The sequence below is a fragment of the Pogona vitticeps genome, chromosome 5 (genome assembly GCF_051106095.1).
Source record: "Pogona vitticeps strain Pit_001003342236 chromosome 5, PviZW2.1, whole genome shotgun sequence".
NCBI classification, from domain to species: Eukaryota; Metazoa; Chordata; class Lepidosauria; order Squamata; family Agamidae; genus Pogona; species Pogona vitticeps.
Genome location: NC_135787.1, coordinates 43,197,009 through 43,213,334, shown reverse-complemented (window position 1 = coordinate 43,213,334; position 16,326 = coordinate 43,197,009). Strand labels below are relative to the sequence as shown.

At 37.5% G+C, this 16,326-nt stretch overlaps 1 protein-coding gene across 15 annotated transcripts in view; it reads left to right on the top strand.

Annotated features, from left to right (window-relative positions):
• NR3C2 (nuclear receptor subfamily 3 group C member 2) overlaps positions 1 to 16,326 on the top strand; it is a 185,330-nt gene that overhangs the window by 10,060 nt on the left and 158,944 nt on the right. For all 15 annotated transcript variants that reach the window (XM_073001568.2, XM_078394753.1, XM_078394756.1 and 12 more), the window contains one exon: positions 273 to 2,058. In XM_073001568.2, coding sequence (XP_072857669.1) covers positions 273 to 2,058 — 1,786 coding nt within the window. The remainder of the gene's footprint in view (positions 1 to 272; positions 2,059 to 16,326) is intronic.

The following is a 16,326-nucleotide window of genomic DNA, read 5'->3' as shown; positions in this document are numbered from 1 at the left end:
TCCTTTTATGTATAGTCAATTGCAGAGCAAATTAAACAGCTTTACCAAGTTGTCTCAATTATCATTTTTGGCTTTGAAAGGGAAAATACATTTTCCAAGGGCAGTCAAGGAATAAAACACAATAGTCAGTGCACTATTTTGAAAAGTTAGATAGGTTTCACTGCTTCCATGGGATTTCATCTGAGTTGAGTGTGGCTGTAGTTCTTTGATACATGCCAATCTTGCTATATGCTTAAATGCTTACATTTTAATTTGATGTTTCCTTTTATTAGTTATGGAGACCAAAGGCTATCGGAGTTATCCAGAAAGCTTAGAAATGGAGAGGCACTGGAGTCAAGGTTCTCAGTCTACGGAATATATGTCTGCAGGAGAAGAGCGGGCTGAAGAGAGTAATAACTATATGGAGATTGTGAATGTGGGTTGTACCACTGGTGCTTTTCCAAATAACAGCTCTCAAGGAAGCAACAAAGAAAAACATGAACTACTTTCTTGCCTTCAGCAAGACCATAATCAGCCTGGTATTTTAGCTTCTGATGTGAAAACTGAGTCAGACTCAAAGGAACTTTCTGCAACTGTAGCTGAATCAATGGGTTTATATATGGATTCTGTAAGAGATGCTGATTTTACCTATGATCAGCAAAGTCAACAAGGAAATATAAATCCTGGAAAGATGTACCAAAATGTGGAGCAGCTAGTAAAGCTATACAAGGAGAACGGCCACCGCACGTCTCCTTTGAACACCCCGAGCAGGCCTCTGAGACCTCTAATATCAGAATGTGCAAGTTCGGTGAATGGTGGGATCCTGCCTCCAATTGTCAAAAGTCCTAGAGTTGGTCAAGAGAAGAGTCCTCCTGACTGCAGTCCTCAAAGTATGACTTCTTCAGTATGCAGCCCGCCTGGAATTAATTCTGTATCATCAACCACACCTACAAACTTTGGAAATTTCACAGTAAACAGTCCAGTCAACCAGGGAACGCCTTTGTCGTGCTCGCCCATCATTGAAAACCGAGGCTCAATGTTGCACAGTCCTCCACATGCTAGTAATGTGGGGTCTCCTCTTTCTAGCCCTATAAGTAGCATGAAATCACCAATTTCAAGCCCACCTAGCCACTGTAGTGTGAAATCTCCAGTTTCAAGTCCTAATAATATTACCATGAGATCTGCAGTATCCAGTCCTGCGAACATGAACTCAAGGTGCTCTATTGCCAGCCCTTCCAATGCCAATAACAGGTCTACTCTTTCTAGTCCAGCTGTTAGTACTGTAGGGTCCTCTATGTGTAGTCCAGTAAATGGTGCACTAGCCTTTCCTGCATCTAGCACACCTGCTGGACCTGGCACAGGCCAAGACATTGTTCCAAGTCCAGATATAAAGGACAATAAAGGTGCTCCAGAAATCTTATTTCCTAAAATAGAGGAAATGGATAATGCCATCCCTAACAGTGAAGTAGCTAATCAAATGAATCTTGTTCAGTTTATAAAACCTGAGCCAGATGGGGTATTCAGTAGCTCATGCCTTGCAGCAAACAACAGAATCAGTTCTGATTCCCCATTTTCAGTATCAATAAAGCAAGAATCAGCTAAACATTCTTGTTCTGGTGCTTCTTTTAAAGGGAATCAAAGTGCAAATCCATTTCCATTTATGGATGGGTCATATTTTTCTTTCATGGATGATAAAGACTACTATTCACTTTCTGGGATTTTAGGACCGCCTATTGCGTCATTTGACGGCTCATGTGAAAACAGTGGGTTTCAGAATCAAAGCCTCTCCGTAGGAATTAAACAGGAACCTGAGGAGAGCAGCTATTATCAAGAGAACACTTTGCCATCCTCTGCCATTGTTGGTGTGAATTCAGGTGGACAGTCATTTCACTATAGGATTGGAGCTCAAGGAAGAATATCTTTATCGCGACCTGTTGGTAGAGAGCAGTGTTTTCAGCACATGAGCTCATTTCCTCCAGTCAGTAGCCTGGTGGAGTCATGGAAATCACATTCTGAATTGTCTGCCAGAAGAAATGATGGGTATCCTGTTCTAGAATACATTCCAGAAAATGTGTCAAGGTAGGCGTGCTTTGCTTATTCTGGTGCCACCTAAAGAAAAAAAAAATCTGTTAAAATTATATAGGCCAATATACAGTATCTATTTCTATATATTGGTCTATATGTATTTTTAGTATTGGCCTATATATGCAATCAGAAAATTAATCATTTTAATTTGCTGAAAATACTTTTTATTGTTTATTGTTTTATTGCTTCTGGAGATTGCTTTGTTTCAGCATCAGATATCATGATACAGAAGTAATTGGTGCAAAGATTTGCTTGGCAAACATTTGGGTTCACTGCTTTGTAACTGCTGACTAATATATGAATGTAATGAGAAGAAAAAAAGTCTCTGTCAAGAGTTATTTTTATGACCTTTCTGTGATTGTGAGTATGCATAAGTTTCCAGTGGGCTGAAATCAGGAATTAAGAATGAAGCTTTTAGTAATGTTATTTCTTTGTTTATATTGATTTACAGTGACTTTATGTAAATACATGTACACTAAAATGCCTACTGAAAGTATATGCTGAAACAATTACTGGGCTGTGGAACAGAGAAACTCTGCTCATTCAAAATAGCATATAATCATTCTCTGTAATGGGGGGGGGGGCTACTGTGTATGCCAACCTTGGTTACTCATAGCTAGATCTAGTAAATGCTCCACATTTGTTGTTGTGCACAAGCCTTCAGCTCCAGGAATGAGTGTTGAGATTGATGTGACTTGTGTTTCCAATGATGGCATAGCAAGTTCTAAAGGCCTTTTTAATACCACCACATCCTGATATTTGTTTAGCTCTGCTGTCCATTTCATTTTGGTTGTTCTATGATGGTAGCAGTAATAGTTTCCTTACCAGTCTTTTACTACTGTACTTCTTTGATTCCGCCACCAGTTTTTTTAGACACAAACACATCTGAGCATTTTACAAGGAGGTGGCTGCATTGGCCTGTCTCACTATGTTGACAAAATGAAAAGGGTATCCCATGTCCCCCAACCCCATTTTCTCTTTTAATTTTGTAAACACATGTAAGTGAGTTCTGAACTGTATTTTAAAATGAAAGGTTAATGTATTGGGTGTGGGTGTGGGAGTGGGATGCAGATCCCAGCTGGAGCACTGTTGTGGATATTTCAAAGGAAGTTCCCAAACACTGTTGGAATTCCACTGCAGGAGAGAGTGACCATGATTAGAATCTCCCTTACTCTTTCTCAATTAAACTCTTCATTTTTTATGACATTGAATTGAGTTACATAGATCTGACTGTCATGTGAATTTATCCCATTTCTTGTTGCCTTCTAGATGTTATGCGCTTCAGCTTCTATGGCCGTGTTAGCCAGGGCTGATGGGAATTGTAGTCTGAAACATCTGTAGGATGTTAGCTCTTTAGAAATACTGTACTGGGTTACCCTCTCTGTACCTTGTTCAATTTTTCTTGCATTGCCATATTCATTCGTTATTTAGTACAATTCTATGCACATAGTTTTGTATAGCTGATATTTTCAACTTCCTGTCTTGGACTAGTTTTGACTTCATTCTTGGCTGTCTCCCAATGGAATAATGCCAGTTCTTCAGACCTAATTATGTAAAAACAAAGTTTTAACTTTTCTTTTTTCTTTACATACTTTTCAGTGTGTTTTTCTTCTTTTTGTTAATTTTGATAATCTAGGTGCTTTGGATTGCAGTCCTTCCCTTCAAGCTCAGAACCTCAGAATATTATTTAATTCGTCTTTTTCCCTTCTCCACATGTTCAGGTTTTGTAATGTTCCACTTATTTCCAGAAATGTATCATTTTTTTTCTGTGACACAATTTACATTCTAATAGCCTTCATTTTTTAAAAAGGCTGAAAGAGTTTTATTTCAAAACTATTGGGAAAGGACTTTAGAGTAAGAGAACTGAGTATTGTCTGGATAGACTGAAGTTGTCAGGGAATTTATCATGTGAGAGTTCCCATGATACAATTCTAGTATAGCTGAATAACTTTTGAAACAATTCTGTAATATGTTGGTAGAAAAGTTCTCTAATCTAAACACTACCGATTATCAGAGAATGTGAAATTTATGTGGTTAATTTGATCGACAAGCTAACCTCTTGTGTGCTGTTATTTCTTCTTGTTTGAGGATGTATTCTACCAAATAATAATATTAATAAAACCACCTAATTCCTATGGCTCACTTTTAAAAAGAAAACTACGGATTCCTAAATGTTCTACAATATTTTGCTTTAATTTCTTCCTGTAGGTTTTCCAATATAGTGTTGGCTAATTATTGGCCCTTCATATGTTGGGTGACGGTTTCCTTCACCGCCATGCTAAGTGTTGGTGAATGCTGATGGGGTTGCTGTCCAGCAGCAAACTGATCACCCTGATTTTAATGGAAATATAGTTGGAATGTCTACGTATGGGACTATAAATATGCTGGATTAAAGCATACATTTTCTGTTGTCTGTTTTATGGTTGCATATGAGAGATGATTTGGAGCATACAAAACATACAAAACATACTTAATTACTTTTAATTATTGTGGCTGCTTGTGATTTGGCTGCCTGACACTCTGTTAAATACTAGCTTTCCATTGTCAGAAAAGGATTATGTGGGATTTATTGTCAATGTATTAAAATAAATTTCTGATGTTACTCTTTCAGTTTAACTTACTTGCCTGATTATATTTTAGCATTTAGGTATCATCCAGTACAGTTGCCCAGATTATGCATCATTATGTTGGTTAAACTGCTGGGGGACAGAACAATTGTGTTATAGCTCATAGATTGTAGGATCAGTGAAACATAAGATTATGGTGTTTCAATGACTGCACTACAATTCTAAGTATTTCCTGATGAGCTACAGCCCTGACATTTATTAAGGCTGCAACCAAATGCAGGCTGTTTAGAAAAACCATTGAGATATATCTACATCCCTTTTAAAATGGAGAAAACAAGTTATGTTCCAAAATACTATCCTCACCAGGGTGGATTAAAAGTGACAATTTAACCAAAATAAAAAATAAAAATAAAAATTTAAACATTTAAATTATATTTTTAAAAATTTAAATCAAATTTAGTTTAATGAAATGCTTTTGGATAAAAAATATCTAAAGATAGTTTTCTGTTATGAAGCACATTATAGTTCAAAGGTTATTGGGCATGAAATAGAGTTTAGTTATGTAGCATGAAGTTGTATATTCATACAATATAATAATTCATTTAACCCAAGTTATACAAGTTGAGACAACATGCACTTTTTCACAGTAAAATGGTATAAAATAAACAAAGTTCAGGAAAAGACGTTTATCCCATTGTTGTTCTGCAAATCTATGTACAAACAATGAATACATTGATGATTAAGCAAATACAAGAATATATATGCTATATAATGTTATTGTTTTAGTTAAATGAAACATTTTAAGTAGATCTCCAAGTATGAGTGATAAACCTATGAAATTAAAGTCTGATTTGATATAGCTGTTTTACTAAAACATGAAATCTTCATCTGGTTGCAAATATTTAAGATTCTAACTACCAGCAAGAACGAATATTTACATTTAAAAATCATGATTTGAATTGTGTCTTACCAACTAATGATTTAAATCATGATTTAAATCAACTTGATTTATATCAAATCCACCCTGATCCTCACATTTATTGGAAAGGTGAAGTTGAATATGCACATAGTTAAAGACAGTTTGACTACATACATATTAAAACAACAAATGCCTGGGAACATACTTCCTGTGCCTACCAATAGTTGAGATGCTTTCTGGTATTTTCTGAGTTTAGCCTCCTAACAGGTGCGGCATCATCACTTCCATGAACCTAGTAGTGTAGGTTTCTTGAATATTTTGAATGAGAAAGATTTCTCAAGTTACTTTTTAAAATTTCTATTTAGCGAGTATAACTATTTTTTCAGAGTATTCATTCAATGCTTTTCTGTCCACCAACATACCCAAAAGACTAAAATATTTAAAAACAGACTAAAAGCATTCAAAACAAATAAAAAACATTTTAAAATAGATTGAAAACATCTTAAAAGAAATGACGACATATAACAGCAGATACAAAACACCTTCAAAAGTCCTAGAGACCAGAAGCCCTTACTAATAGTATTTATCCTGTTTATAGCTTGGCAGAGATGGAGTTGGTCTAACTTCTTGAAACTAAACTCAGTAATTCTGAGTGCTGCTACTGAGAAAAGCCCTGTCTCACATACCCAGCAACCAAGACTCTTTGGCAGTGGGACATGTAACAGGGCCTTTGTTGAAGTTTGCAAACTCTAGGCAGGTATGGATGGTAGGTAGGTAGGTAGGTAGGTAGGTAGGTAGGTAGGTAGGTAGGTAGATAGGTAGATAGATAGATAGATAGATAGATAGATAGATAGATAGATAGATAGATAGATAGATAGATAGATAGATAGATAGATAGATAGATAGATAGATAGATAGATAGAGCTGAGGATCATATTGGAACCTAGTACCGTTGGTTGAAGACAAAGGTTATGGTCTGTAAAATGTATGGAAAACAATTTAGCTGCTGCAATTTGTACTAGGTATATCCTCCAAACACACTTCAGGGGCAGCCACATACAGAGTACTGTATGTTATAGTAATCTATTGGAGTATTGGACTAACCCATGTTTTATCTGCCTTACAGAGTTTACTTCTCTTTTTATACCTTAAAAGTAGTCAAAAGTACTTGACGTTTTTGATTAGGAAAAAGAAATCTGTTATAATATTTCATATTGTATAATGTGGCTGAAGAAGTGAATTATAATCCACAATTTGGCTTGTATTATAGACGTTTATTGTGCTGCTAATTAAATTGTTGAAAAATGCTTTTTTAGAGATGGGGATTCTTCTGTGGAAAAATGCAGCTGTGGAAAAATTTCTGTCTGACATTGTCAATTCCCTTTCTCAAACACAGTTCACCTTGTATAGGGGGAGGGATTAGCATTGGGGAGGGTTTCATTTCATTTTGAACTCTTGGAGTGTCATGTGGTGGTGGGGTGCATGGAATTTCCTCTGCCTTCCATTGCAGTTCATTGATAGTTGTGACACAGAAAACTACAACTGTCAAGAGCACCAGCTGCACTTCAATGAACTCTCCCCATTCAGAAAGGTTGGTTTCCTTGGGAAGATGTAGACTGTGAGGAAGGACTATGGCAAATTCTCAAGGTGCTTGTACCTCTTTTATTTCCATGGGAAGGCTTGGAAAGACCCAAGACCTTTCAGTCTGGAGAAGATGAACTTTTATGGGGCAGGATGGAGGGAACATACCAGAGAAGGCTAGTAACAGCTCTCTGAACTGATCTATAATTCTAGATCTGTCATATAATTCTGCATCCTTTAGAATCCACATTGGTTTCTTGCTTGGGTATAACAGTAGGAGTGTAAATTGACTGTATTGCTATTTTTCAAATCAGATGCACATTTCCTGTTCTATTTCTGGTTAGATTTCATCTAATAATGCACAGATATTCAATGTAGTGTAGTAGATAAAGTGAGAGACTAGGACTCAGGAAGTCCACTCAAATCCGCACTCAGCCATGGAAATTCACTGGGGATGTGGAACTGGTAAAACCACTCCTTAAACGTCTCTCTTACCTTGAAAGCCCCTTTCACTGATTGCTGCCTTGTCGTGGTGAAGGGGCTTGATTAATTTAGAGAAGCTATGGGCTATGCTGTGCAGGGACACCCAAGACGAAAAGGTCATAGTCAAGAGTTCTGACTAAACACAATCTACCTGGAGCAGGAACTGGCAAGCCACTCCAGTATCTTTGCCAAGAAAACTCCATGAACAGAAACAAAAGGCCAAAAGATATGACACTGGAAGATGAACCCCTCAGGTCGGAAGGCGTCCAACATGCTACTGAGGAAGAGCAGAGGACAAGGACAAGAGGCCAGAGGATTGGAAAAGATCATTCTACATCCCAATGCCAAAGAAGGGAAGTGCCAAAGAATGCTCCAAGTACCATACAGTTGTACTCATTTTACACCCTAGCAAGGTTATGCTCAAAATCCTACAAGGTAGGCTTCAGCAGTATGTGGACCGAGAACTCCCAGAAGTACAAGCTGGATTTTGAAGGGCAGAGGAAAGAGAGACCAAATTGCTAACATGTGCTGGATTATGGAAAAAGCCAGAGAGTTCCAGAAAAACATCTACTTCTGCCTCATTGACTACGCAGAAGCCTTTGACTGTGTTGACCACAACAAACTATGGCACGTCCTTAAAGAAATGGGAGTGCTTGACCACCTTATCTATCTCCTGAGAAATCTATATGTGGCACAGGAAGCAACAGTTAGAACTGATTGGTTCAAAATTGGGAAAGGAGTACGATAAGGCTGTATATTGTCTCCCTGCTTGTTTAATTTATATGCAGAATACATCATGCGAGAGACAGGACTGGATGAATCCTAAGCCAGAATTAAGATTGCTGGAAGAAATATCAACAACCTCAGATATGCAGATGATACCACTCTGATGGCAGAAAGTGAGGAGGAATTAAAGAACCTCTTATGAGGGTGAAAGAGGAGAGCACAAAAAATGGTCTGAAGCTCAACATAAAAAAAAACTAGGATCATGGCCATTGGTCCCATCACCTCATGGCAGATAGAAGGGGAAGATATGGAGGGAGTGACAGGTTTTACTTTCTTTGGGTTCATGATCACTGCAGATGGTGACAGCACCCATGAAATTAAAAGAAGCCTGCTTCTTGGAAGGAAAGCAATGAAAAACTTAGATAGCATCTTAAAAAGCAGAGACATCACCTTGCCGACAAAGGTCCGCATAGTCAAACCTATGGTTTTTCCAGTAGCGATGTATGGAAGTGAGAGCTGGACCATAAAGAAGGCTGACCGTCAAATACTTGATGCTTTTGAATTGTGGTGCTGGAGGAGACTCTTGAGAATTCCCTGGACTGCAAAGAGAACAAATCTATCCATTTTGAAGGAAATCAACCCTGAGTGCTCACTGGAAGGACAGATCCTGAAGCTGAGACTCCAATACTTTGGCCATCTCATGAGAAGAGAAGACTCTCTGGAAAAGATCCTGATGTTGGGAAAGTGTGAAGGCAAAAGTAGAAGGGGACAACAGAGGACAAGATGGTTGGACAGTGTCATTGAAGCTACCAACATGAATTTGACCAAACTGCAGGAGGCAGTGGAAGACAGGAAGGCTTGGCGTGCTGTGATCCATAGGGTCACAAAGAGTTGGACACAACTTAACGACTAAACAACAGCAAACCTTGAAAGCCCTATTAGGGTTGCTATAAGTCAGTTTCAACTTTGTGGCACATAACAACAATAAAAACATACACATACATTGTTGCTTTATTGTTTCTGGCCATAGGCCTTTAGAAAGTCAGACTTACACAAAACAAAAGAATAGCAAGAACAATACAGTATGGATAAATTAGTATTCAATACTTTTGCCTTAGAGAGGCAAACACTTCCAAATGATCTTAAGTTTAAGATATCCACTGTTACAATTAACCGTAATGTAACGACTGTTGGATAGCTCAGTGGTTTAGGTATCCAGCTGCAGAGTCAGAATTTGGGAGTTCAATTCCCTATTGTGCCTCCTTGGCAGGGGCTGGACTCAATGATCCATAGGGTCCTTTCCAGCTCCGCAGCTCTAAAATGGTGATAATGATGGATTGATTATCTGGGTTTTATGATAAATTTATACATAAAGGTGGAGCACCATTGTGAATTATATACATAGATAGCTGAACAAAGGTTACAGTTTCTTTTAAAACACTTCTTTGTAACCAGAAGTATTTGGGAATTTCATGTACCAGTCATGTATGTGGAATGATCAGAGATCTGGCTTTTCATGGCTCACGGAGAAGACAAAGAAGTGCAGGTTTAATGAATAAAAGAAAGACTTCCTGGAATAGTGATTTTCAGAGAGAAAGCCATGTTATTCTGTTTTAACATGTACAGGGAAAGCAATAAAAAATAAAAGCCAAGCTGTTGTGGTACATTTAAGGTTACAGTTCTGCAGTTCTAAGAGTATGTAATGTGAGTTTTCATGATTTAACATCCATTTTCTCATGTGCAACTGTCTTTGAGCAAGTGAATTGTATTCCATGATAGTTGACACTGAAATTAATCTTTTGGTCTTAGTGATGTCACAATACTTCTGTTTTTGTTTTGTTTTTGCTATACGTGTTATGAAGTAAACAGCATTTCTATTCTTCGTAGCCTGTCTTTCCCTTATATGGGAATATAAATTGGACCCAAAACTTATCCAAATGATTGTTCTCAATATTAAGGGGGGGGTTGGTTGATTTGTTTGTTTTATCTCTGTTAAGCATTATTTTAGAACTTATTACGATAATATGTTGGGAACACCTACAGCATAGAGAAAGTTGGAGGCCATGAGAAAAAGAAAATTGAGCATGGTGGGAGAGACGTGATGGCATGAATGATAGATTTTAGGTAAACTACAGTATAAGCATATAATTAAAAGAGAGAATTCCTTAATTTGCTGAAAGCATCTGATTGTACCTGGGGACCCTTTCACACTTACCAAATGGCTTGCTTTATTTTGCGATTAATCTTTGGAATGTAAACACAGACTTCATGTGCAAGTGTAATTTCTTAGATACGAAGGTCTTGTGGAGTCATGTTTCTCAACACTCAAATGTTTCAGCTAGAATGAAGTGTAGTAACAATTTGGCCTGAGTTAGTTATCTTTCTGTGTGGATTTTTTTCAGGGAAGTCTGAAGATATAGCTGCTTGTTCTAGTAAAAACCTGCTATTTTTCCACCATTTCTTCTAAACCTAATGGGTTTCAGGTGGAATAGGTAATTCTCAATAGACAGAAAGGGCTTGTCTATAATTTTTCCTTGTATAAACATTATCAGGCCAATGTTTAGGATAATTGTTTTTTCAAAACTTCACTAGTTTATCACAGTCTTAGTAAGAACAGAAAATAAGAAGGCAAAGCTATCATTTCTCTATTATTCCAGTTGTTAATGGTATATAGATTCACAGAACACAACAATTTAGTCAACATCCATCTAGTCACTCAAAAAACTCTGATGCCTCTTATGCCAAGGAAAGAACTATCCTGTAATTAGCTGCTAGCATTTTTGCTATCAGGGTAATTATTCATGTGGTTTCTTGAGGAGTTTACCAGAAGCCCTGTGAAATTTGAGTTGTTCTTCCAGAATGCCATGTCAGAAATCCAGGAGCTTTTGGGAACAAGTGTCCCCCCCCCTCAACTAAAGTGGTGTGTGAGTTGGAGAGAGTTTGCTGAACTATAGGTTGGGTAAGTGAAGGGATACTGATGGGAGAGTCCATAAAACTATGCTCTAAGTTTATGCCTTTACAGGCAGAATTGGTGTGGAAAGTGTCCACATCATTGCCTTCTGCCACCCACATACAGGGTTTCTCTGGTACCAGGGAAGTTCCTATTCTGCTGATGCAATGTCAGAACTGGTTCTTAGTTGACTCCTAATTAATCTCTATGCACCCCACCCTGATTTTTTTTTGAAATGGTCATACACTTATGAGATGATTCATTTCAATAATTAAGGAAGGCTTAAAGCCAATCAAGATACATTTTATGTCACTTGGGTGATGGAACTATATGTTAAAAGTCAACATATTCGATTTCATTAAAAGTATTTTCTGAATGAGAGTGCAGTTCTAAACTTGTAGTCATGCCAGCAATATGATTTTCAAAAGTGGTTTAGGAAGATGTCATAGTTCATTGAAAAACCAGTAAAACTGAAGAGGCTGACCTTTTGTACAGTTTCAGTAAAAGTTTTCTTTCAAAATGAAACCACAGCCATTTGTAACTTTACAGAAACGTCTAATTTTTCCTTATTTAGGTGTTTATCTTTGTAGACAGAAAAGGGCTAACACATTGGACACAACCAACTTGCACTGCAACCCTCTCACACCTGGAACCAGTGGGAGTTGCATTCTGAGTGAATAAGTGTGAGATAAGTGCACTGTAAATCCCCCAAACCACTGTATTTTGAAGGAAACATGAAATCAGGAGTTAAATTGACTTCTTGTCAATTCTGAAATACTGATCTTTTAAATATTATTAGTCACTTACAAAGCATCTTTTTAAAAAAAATGCTGTACAGATGTTAAAATATCAGGCATTTTACAAAAGGATTGTGTGGGCTCACAAGCTAGAAGACAAAGTACAAAAAGAAAAGGAAACAAGGAAAAGAAGAGGTATATGAATAGTAGAGAAAAGAGCAACTCTTTCTTAGATAGTTCAGTGTGGAATAATGGAGACTTATATTTCCCAGGCCACTAAGGTAGTTTTTGTTTCATGAACAGCGGTGGAATCTAATGTGAGCTTCATCTCAATTCTTGGGATGAACTGTTTAACCATTGTTATTATTCCCTGTGACTTATTTTGCTGAGGTTGCTGTCCTTCTCTATTTGCCCAATTGTAAAAGTTGCTGCCCAATCGAACAATTGGCATTATAGACACATTCTCTGGGCTTCCAGGCAGGTATCTGCACTGTTGCAAACTCTTCAAATATTTGACTTGGATGGAAATATAGGCCAAATGGAAATATAGGCCAACCTAGAAAAAGGTTGCCTTTGGTTTAGATTTGGTTCTTTCCTTTCTGAATTCAGGTTTTTATCAAAAAGATCAGAACTAGGCAATGGTTATTATCCTACAAGGGTTTTTTTTAATTGTATGTTCTGTGAAAACATAATTGAAATTCTAACTGTTAGTTGTCATGCTGCCTTCTTGTTTATGCATACTTTTTTTCTCCAGCTGTACAGAGTTTTTATTTCTCTTTTCTTGGTGTGTTCCATTTTCATAAAATGTACAACATGAAATATTCCCCTCTTCTGCCAGAGTGGGGAAAATGATGATCAGAATGATCTCTACTCTTAGATTGTGAGAAGGAATTATGGACTGTTCGAAAGTGTTGCTTGTTCCGGTGGGAAAGAGGAGCTCTGTGTTTGTGCTGGCTGAAACCCCATGGGCCTTGCTGAGGCAATCACACCTAGGAGAACTGCCAAAATGAGGATGTTCATATTGATTTTTGGATTCTAGTGATTGTTGGACAAACTTGGTCAGTGACATTCTAACACCTGGAACCCAAACAAATTACTTGGAACTAAATGCCACTGAAATTCATGGAACCTACTTTCGACATAATGTGCTCAGGACTGGGCACTAATGTTAAGTTCATAGACTTCTCCTAATGACCCTATCTATTTCAAGTTGCCTTTGTTCTAGTAATGTTATGAATCTGCCAGCATTTTAATGGTGTTGAGTTATACTTAGTCTTCCTTCAGAAGCCCAGAAACATGGGTGTCCATGAAGTTTGTTCACAAATATTTATGGTATTTGCCTTACATAGAGATTTTAAGCACATAAGGCAGTTTAAAGAAATTATCATGTTGTGTTAATTAGTGACAATTCAGAAAAGTGTTTTTGTGTCAGCAGGATTGCACTGGAGCATCTGCTTAAGTAGTTAGTGTTTTTTTAAAAAAGTGTGGAAATCTAGATACATCTCCAGCTGGAACCTTGTTATGTGAAAGTAGGGAAACGGAATAATTACTCTCCTCTCATACTTGTGTAATTGAAGTGGCAAAGCTGTATCATGCATATGCACATATTCATCTCTAATTAAAGTATTAAGACTGTATTCCTGAAAGCATTGCATAATATTATTTGATAAAAAATTTGGCCTCGGTTCAGTCAACTGTATACTTCCAAAAGGTTCTACTGGTTGCCAGGTGATCAATAGCAGATAATGGGAAATCCCCCCCAGCTGTGGTTGTGCAGCTTGCTTATTGGATTGCAGCCACTGGGTACAATCCTGAGCCTGAACAGTTGAAATAAAAGCTATGTCAAGTGGGATGTGAGTTGGACCCACGCAGGAAGAGCTAAGGGCGCTCTCTGTTTGTATATCAGTGGTCTGCTTACATGACAAGGCTGGCCCATTCATTTCACTGGGGGAAGCAGCTCCTCAGACATAGTACCTGTATATTCACAATGAAGAACCTTGGCTTGGATCCATTATGTTTAAGAGAAGCAATTTCTTTCAACAGTACAGTACTTTAGGCCTCATTGCAGATAGGTTTAAAAGGAAAAGGTTTCCTTCCTTGCTAATGCTAACTCAAGGCACTGGTAATTGGGATTGAGGAGAGGAAGGGAACAGATTGCCTATAAGAGATTTTAAAAGGTCAGTGGTTAATTAGTTACTAGGAGAATAGGGTTTATGTTATTTGTTGTGGGTCAACATAGCTATGATTTTAGTTACAGCCTACTTTGTGCTGAAGTCTGTATTGTGTATGTGTGTGAAAAAATAATTTTTCTCATTCCTAAAAAGTAACTCCCTGCTCCTGTAAAGTAGTGGCCGGAATAATTATTTTGTACCATTTTCTTGTTTTCCACATAAACTGCCTTATTTCTAAATTACAATTTGAATAAAGGACAGTTGCAAATATTGAAACTGGATTTCACATATACCTCAGAATGTGATCTTTGTTTACTGCGTTGTCTAGGAGAACTCTTAAACTCTGGAGAACATGGCATTATTAAAATGTTAAACATTTGCATGCTTCCCATTTCTGCATTGGTCCCTGTATTTCAGTTCAGTTTTACATCTGTATTTCAGAGAGTGATTTCCACTTCATTGGGTGCATCAGAATATGCTTCTTATGGTTTACTGTGAAATTAGGAACTATAAATCTGCGGTGTTTCAAATACTGCAGGCAAGTATCAGAATTTTGGGAACATTGTTCCTTCCTTCATAAAATTAGTTAGGTCTATGGTAGATGGTTTAGTTTTTTGCTAAAGTCATAAGAAGACATGGTTTTTGCAAGCAACTTTGTAGAAAGGCATATTTTAAGCAATATGACGGCAGGGTTTGTGAAAAGTATTCGCCTCTTGTGAAGCACTATTCTACACAGGCTTCATTAATATCGTCACTACATGATTCTTGATAGGCTGAGATCACCCATGTGATCAAGCCAGGTAGGATTTCCCTCCCTCTAAATTGGTTTTTGTTAAAAAAAAAAAGACCCAAAAAACTGATATTAACATGTAGACAAATCTGGCTACAAATCATTGTGTTGCTATGATGAATGCCACGTGATCTCTGGTTGACTGGAATCTCTTCAATGAGGAGAAAGATGCCATAACAATAGAGGGGAAATGGTACAAATAGAAATAGCTTAGAGGAGCGCCAAGAGTTGCACTTTGAGGATTTTTTTGGGGAAAAAACTTTCTTCTTTGAACCTATACTTTCATTTGAAGTGGGTAAGTATTTGATGCAGAGTTTTTGTTAACTTGATGGGTCCTGCAAGGCACCTTGTACTTAAGTATATGGGTACTGTTGGGGGTTTTAAAGCCACATCTTCAGCATTTTATGAGATTTAAAATGGATACCCTCCATGGGGATTGCAGGATTAACCATCATGTCAGGGGTCTTGTTGCCCTGTTTAGTTATTGAGGTTGTAGGATGCCACCTGCTGACCATTAAATTAATTGCAATCTTAATATAAATGAGCCTATCTCAAGGTTTCTTTGCTTTTAGAATTTTCCTTTTGTGTATGTTTTAACTTAGTCTATTAAACCCCCTCCTTTAGACCCTCCTTTAGCCCCCCTCCTTTAGACCCTCCTTTAGCCCCCCTCCTTTAGACCCTCCTTTAGCCCCCCTCCTTTAGACCCTCCTTTAGCCCCCCTCCTTTAGACCCAACCTATTATTTGCTGCAGGTTGACACAAGAAGCCTTTTTATTTATTTATTGTTGGCAGCTATGATCAAGTTAGCTAAAAACTGGAATTCTTCCCACTCTCCCCTCAGTTCTTCATTGCTTAGTTCTTCATGGTTTGGTAAAGTGTGGGATTTTCTAGTTGCTGAGAAGAATCCATAACATATCAGTCTTACAGTGGGTGTAGCTAAACACAGAACTTCCTTTTCAGGAATATGCAATAGATCTTAATCAATAGCAGCATAGCGTGGAAAAAATTATAAATGTATATACCTAGGAATGTACCTGGCTTCCCCCAGCTTAGAAATCCATTAGTTTCACAAACACCCAAATCTCTCTTTCTTGTCTTTCCTGACTCAACTTTTTGCCTCATGGGGTCTTTTTCTTCCTTTCACCCATTACTTACTCAACCAAGTACTCATTTGCACACATAGGGAAATGAAGCATTGTACAGTATTTAGAACCATGGGGATGTCAATTTCTCAGGTATATCCATGCATTTAAAATGATAGTGTTTTCAGCCTATATTTGTGTGCAAGATTTATTTGCTTCACAATTCATATCACGTAAGCCAGTCTTTTAAAATATTA